Genomic DNA, 6,737 nt, shown 5'->3' with positions numbered 1-6,737 from the left:
GCTATGTATAAGTCAGAAAATATGACCTGTGATTTATTTATATTCGTCAGTAGGCTATAGGCCTACCGTATACAAGTGGTGATGACAATGTGCACGCTTGTTATAACAAGAGGACAAGGCCACTTCAGACTGAACAAACTATTTCCTTTATTAGAAAGAAAACCTTGAGGAACCGCCCTCAAAGAGCTCTAAAGGTTGTTAAGATGTTACATGCCAAATATACAGTTCTATACATAAAAGTGCAATGTCACAATCTTTATTATTAATTCATCCACATAACTTTTCTAAAATGGCAACCTTGTTAATTCATTCATCTCCCTACTGCACTTGCTCACACAGTAACATAGGGTCTGAAATGAGAATGCAACAGTACAGAACATGTTTGAAGTTCCTCTAAAACATTTTTTAAAGGCACTTTCACGTGTACATACGACTGATGTACATGGACACAATAAAGAAACAGGCGGTCAACAGGCAAACGATGGTACCCTTGAAGCTGCAGTGTCTGCGGATGAAGAAGAGGCAGATCTCGTTGGCGTCGGCCTTGTTGTTCGAGCTGGAGGTGCTGCCGGAGGACTGGCGAGAACGCCGCCTCACCACGGGCAGGGCAGGGGCGGCTGAACACGGGACGACGGACACTAGAGACGGGAGAGGGATTCTGATTGATTAATATGTTACAGGACATAATGCATTACATTAGCATTACAGAAGCTGCTACAGCCGTCTTGTCTCTCTGCTCCCAGAAGGATTAGCTTTGGTCTTAGGCCAGGATGCTGGTTGCCTCTCAGCATGTTGACCGTGGGGATGGTTACGCACAGGCACGGAGGCCCAGCAGCACAGCGGATAACAGAGCAAGAAGGGGGCTGAGGGAGGTCATGGTTGTCTCTGTTTTTTTCCACTGCTTGAGGTTTCTGCTATCAACCGACAACCAGCGCTCGGTCCCCTCAGAGGTCCCTGTGTGTTTGCTGTATCTCTCTCTTATGCAGGTTGTATTAGACCAGGGGTGCTCACACTTTTTGGAACCAAGATCTACTTTTCAAGTAGCCAGTCTGCCAAGATCTACCAGTCTAGTTTCAACATCGCAAACGTACATGCACGTACTACAAACACACACACACACACACACACACACACACACACACACACACAGTTCCCAGCCTGCATAGTAAACTCACAATACACTTTCCCTCTCTCTGTCACACAGCCACAGGAGAAGACCATCACAAACCCTCCCTCTTTGCTATTCTCGCTCACACACATTCACACACACACACACACACACACACACACACACACACACACACACACACACACACATTTGCCAGTCTGCATAGGGAGCCATAGCACAAACCCTCCCTCTCTCTCCCCCTCTCTCTCCCTCTCTCTCTCTCACTCTCTTACACACACACACACACACACCCACACACACACACACACACACACACACACACACACACACACACACACACACTCACTTTCTCTCACTCACACACTGACAGCCAGTCTGCAGTACCATAGCCAACTACTGATCCAACAAACAGAAAAGTAAACCAGATACAAAACAGGTAGTTCCCTAGTTTGAAAGGAGGAAATAAATGCATTTCTCTACCTTAGTGGGAGACCTGGCACTGGGAGGAGGCAGCTAGTTTCTAATAGTCAGGGCTGTAGGAGCTGGTTGCCAGGTGTCATCAGCCACTGTGGATCTGTCATCGAAAAGGCAATCTGCAGCCTCGAGAAACTTTTTTCACAATTTCGCCGTCTTTGAATGACTTCTTGTGTTTAACAAGAACGCGACTGACGCGATAAGAAGCTATCGTTGCAGCCGTACGTTTTCGCTCTTTTGCCACATTTCCCTTCTTCGAAATAGCCATCGTAGATTTGCTGATCAGACAGACGCATTTCCAATATCACATCGTGTAAAAAAGTCCTCCTCCCATTCTGGATGGAAGTTATACGTTATTGGTTTCTTACTTGGTCCAGCTTCCCCACTCATTTGTATAGCCTTTATTTAGTATTATATAGTAAATAGTAGAAATTGGAAGGCTAACTAGGTAATTAGTCTCGCCGGTATTTTGTATTTTGTAGTTGGTGCTGTTGACTGCGCATGCGTGGTGAACCGCGTGTTAGGTGTAGGTGAAAAGATCAGATCTCAGACTGGCTTACCTGTACGTCAATCAAGTGGCAAAAGCCATAGTGAGGATGGATGATAGAATTATTTTTTTTTCTTTCCGTTTTGTTCAATGCCATGCGATCTACCCATACTACCTTTGCGATCGACCGGTCGATCGCGATCGACGTATTGGGCACCCCTGTATTAGACCATTAAAAGACTCTGGTGGTCTGGTCTCCCCTTTTGACTACACACTTCAAACCTAAGTCCACGAATGTCCAACACTAGCCACTGTCAATAAAGCTCTCCTCTGATAGCACTGTGAGAACACCACAGTCATTTCAAGTGTAGTCTTTACATATAGTATCACATAGCATAGTCATAGTCAAGTATACAGTGGGGTGCAAAAATGTGGGCACCCCTAGTCAAAATGCCTTTTACAATTAATATCTAAGTGAAAAGAAGCAAACCTAACCTCTAAATGGTACAAAGTTAAATATGACACATTTCATCACATTTTAAAGCAAGATTAATTTTTAGTTTTTACAGTTTAAAAATAATAAAACAAGGAAAAAGGCCTTGTGCAAAAGTTTGGGAACCCTGCCAGCTAGTACTTTGTAACTCCTTCTCTGGCAACTATAACAGCTTGCAGCTTGAACCCATGGTTTTTATAACACCAGACACAACAGCCACTGCAGTCGGATACTTTAGAAGGCATAGAGTTACTTCAGAATATATAGTTCAACCCTGGAATTATATTCTCCTGACTCATTGAAGCCCTAACAAGTAAATCACCTTGGTCTGGGCCTTAGTAATCATCTTCTCAAAAGGTAACGAAGAATAATCCAAAAGGGTTCCCAAACTTTTGTACAGGGCCCTTTTCCTTTTTTATCATTTAAAAACTCTGAAAAATAAAAATTTAAACAAACCTTGCTTTAGGTGGCATGTTTAACTTTGTAGCATAGTGTTCAGGTTTGCTTTCAATCACGTGGAGATTAATTGTAACAGACATTTAAACCAGGGGTGTCCAAATTTTGGCACCTGACACAAAATATTGCATTGCTCTGACAAAGCTTGTTTAACAGACAGCCTAGCCCCAGCAACAGTAACCCTGAAATTTGCATAGATTAAAAATACATTTAACCAGTCCTCTCACCAGCATGTTTCACTTTGTGACCGAGGATCAGGAACTTGTTCTTGTAGATCTTGTCCAAGATTCTGATGTTCTCTGGGCTGAACCCTCGTCCATTCAGGATCTTCATGGTGGCGGCGTCGAAGGTGTGGGCCCTCTTGCACGTCGCCCCAAACTTACAGTCACCCTGGAGGAAGTGCAGGCAAAGGTGGAGACTGGTGCAAGTGGTGTTAAACCTGCAGGAGCCATGTTCACCAATGCCCTTGTTATAATGTGAGCAGATCTGAGAACAGATTGGGAACAGAAAGGGAAATTATCAAACATGAAGTCAAAAGTAGAGTACAGTACAGTGCAGGGCAGTTCATAGTGAGATCAGCTTAAGCTGTGTATAAGTAGGCTACAGTAGCCTATATCTCAGTTTCAGATACTGCAGAACTAAATGTGAAATTGAAAGTAGCAAATTCATACCCAATTTGTCTCTCTCCTCAAACTACTTAGCCACCATCAGTTTGATGGGTGAATACAATGGTGATGCTTTACCAAAAGGCAATGTATTGCCTTTCATACTAACAGTAGTACAGTATTGTTGTTTGTTTGTATTCTGGGCTATGTTGTTTGTGTGTGATACTACAGAGAGAGACGAGGCAGAAGAATTTCATTGTAATACATATGACAATAAACTTGAACTTGAGTAATATAAGTATTATATTAAAGAAGTAGGCAAGGCAAGTATAAACAAGGAGTGTATGGTTTATAATTGCGACTGGCCCAACGCATCCTCTTGCACCAGACTCTCTGCGTTAGTTAGTCAGAGGGCCTGAGGACATGAGGACATGAGGACATGAGGACATGCTCAGGTCCACCCACCTCTGGCAGCAGGTAGGGGTCATTCTGGAGCAGCAGCGTAGACACCTCTGCCATCCCCAGCTCCTGAAGACCCATCTTCCTCAAAACAAACTCATTCTTTGGGGAATCGAGGCTGTGTGGATGTTTGCATTTGTTTCTGTAGGGTTCAAAAAGATATTCAACATTACATCAGTGTGTAATGTTTGCATAGGCTACGGTCCACTGACTACAGTAACAACAATGGAGTTAGTCTAGCTAGAGGACTCTGGTAGTAGCATCTACTTTCTAGATTCAGAGGACAATGTTTTGTGTTTCTGTGGAGATGAACAACATTGCTTGATCATGATTCATGACTATTCAATGGGCCCACCATAGCATCATAGCAACTAAATCCCCACTGTGTAACAACCAAAGTGTCAATATGATGAACCTTGACCCTCTCATCTGAGAGTCTGACTTAATGAGGCGATGAGTAAACACAGTAGACCTCTCCTCTAGAATTAAGACAATTAAAACACACTTTATTATTCGTCTATCAAATCCTTGTAGCTAAAGCAAATAATCGAGTAAACTCGTGAGTTTAGAATGATAAGGTTCTATCTCCGTTTAGAATGATAAGGTTCTATCTCCGTTTTGGGCAGTTCAGAGATATTGAGCGTCAAAGTTTTTACATTCCATTATGTTTTGTGAGATGGAACCTTTGTATTTTATGAATTACTAACTCATATAGCCAGAATACATGGAGCTAAAGAAAGGACAATTCAAACATGGACCTCTGCAATACATAGGATAAAAGAGTTGATGGAGTGACTGTGTTTGTAGGCTGTGTTGTATGTGAAGTTAACCTGTAATTGTTGTATTATTATGATTGTATGATTTACCAAATATAGTGTAATGAAGAACTATGGGGGGGGGTGGAAGGGATGTTATCGCCATGGGGGGGTTACTCATGTCCTGCAACCACACAGGCATTAATAAACACCTAATGGATCAGGTTATGTAAAAAAACTCAATTTTGACCAAAAATGGAGATAGAACCTTATAATTCTAAACTCACGACATGTTAATAGGGTTGATCATGAACCACTTACCCGAACCTACAGTTCCCGCAGACAGAGTACCTACACAGGTGGACATAGTCGCAGACTAGTAAACACTCCCCAGACGGGCTCTGACAGACTCTCAGGGGGGTCTTGGCGACAATCACACTGTCGGGGCTCATACAGCGACCACCAGCCTTCCCTCTGCCCTCCTGGATGGCGAACCTCTCGCTGTTAGACAGGACTCCGATCAGGACCGCATCTGCCACCGTGAACCTTTGACCGATCACCCGATCGAGGTGTTTGAAATCCAGACATCCCTGATTCCCGCAGAGGATTTGAGTAACGTATTGAGACACGACAGATGACATTATTGCGTTTTATTGCGGCTTCTTGCGGGAGAAAACGGGGATTTTCCGATGATCACCTCCTGGATCTGGATGACTTCCTCTCTTGTAAAAGAGCAACTCGTCACTTGGGAGAAACGAAACTGAAAATGCTTTGATTTACATTCTAAAAGAAACTTGGTTTTGCTGACATGCAAAATCATAATATGGTGAAGTAAAAACAAAACAAAAAAACACATAATAACAAGATAATAAATGATTGGTTTTCTGGTTTTTATGTCGTTTTTTAATTTTTAATTTCAATTTTATTCAACCTACAGGAAGTAAAAATAACGTAGGCTAATTGACAATACCTTACACAGCCACATGGTGGCACTGTTACTGTGATAAAGCAAACAAGTTAACAACCTCCTGTATGCCTGGATGTCCACTTCAGGACATTATAATTTTTTCACATACGACTACAACCACAGATGTATGAGGAGCTAAAAGTCCTCTATTACTTTTGCTAAAGCCATCTTGACCCCCCCCCCTCATCTTCAATAAGGCCTAGTTGACTCAGGAACATTTTCTTCTTGTTATACTAAAAAATAACACTTTTCTGAAAGCACAAATAGATCTCCAAGTATTGTTCCACCATCTGGGGAGTGTCACACTGACACTGGAGTCTCTCCCCCACCCACCCACATGCTTGAACAAGATTGCCATTCATTATTTGTTGTTCTAAAAGGTATGAGCTCATACAGCAGCCCAAGGACATCATCTCAGCAGCCTAATGAGAAAGGCCCTGACAGTTTGAAGCAGGTGATTGCACTCAAGAGGTTCTAACCAGGAATCAGCTTGTTTTCAGTTTTTTCACTGTTTTCCCTCCTATCCGCCTCTGCCTCTGAATGGCCAGCTAGGCCCAGCATCAGGCTCAGCATGTCAGTGAGACGCAGCTCGCTGCAAAGAGCCTTCTCTCAACAGATGCATTTTTAATACTAAGATCTTGTACTGTGGTACTAGTGGGGAGTAATGCGCTATTTTGAACTGTATGTATTATTTGTGACCGTGCGAATGTCCCCTGTTCCTACAGCACGACGACAGACAGCGACATCCTAGGTTTAACCTATTCTTTAAGTATTATAAAACAGACTAATCTAAAAAGTATTCCCAAGTCCTTAAATAGCCTGTAAATGAGCTTTAAATTGGGATATAGGCTATGTATAAGTCAGAAAATATGACCTGTGATTTATTTATATTCGTCAGTAGGCCTACGCTAT

General features: G+C 42.6%; 1 protein-coding gene across 1 annotated transcript; it reads right to left on the bottom strand.

The window, feature by feature from the left end:
- Positions 1-285: 285 nt before the first annotated feature.
- LOC308170591 (protein mono-ADP-ribosyltransferase PARP12-like) lies at positions 286-5,565 on the bottom strand. The gene is made up of 4 exons (XM_080545395.1): positions 5,180-5,565; positions 4,110-4,245; positions 3,267-3,525; positions 286-638 (listed from the first exon to the last, which is right to left on the bottom strand). Exons 1-4 carry the CDS (start codon positions 5,497-5,499, stop codon positions 418-420), a joined length of 936 nt encoding a protein of 311 aa, XP_080401521.1. The 5' UTR covers positions 5,500-5,565; the 3' UTR covers positions 286-417.
- Between the last annotated feature and the right edge of the window lie 1,172 nt (positions 5,566-6,737).

This window comes from Nansenia antarctica, assembly GCF_963989245.1.
Source record: "Nansenia antarctica genome assembly, chromosome: 14".
Classification (NCBI taxonomy): Eukaryota; Metazoa; Chordata; class Actinopteri; order Argentiniformes; family Microstomatidae; genus Nansenia; species Nansenia antarctica.
The sequence above is the reverse complement of the archived record's forward strand: the minus strand, read 5'-3'. Positions and strand labels throughout refer to the sequence as shown.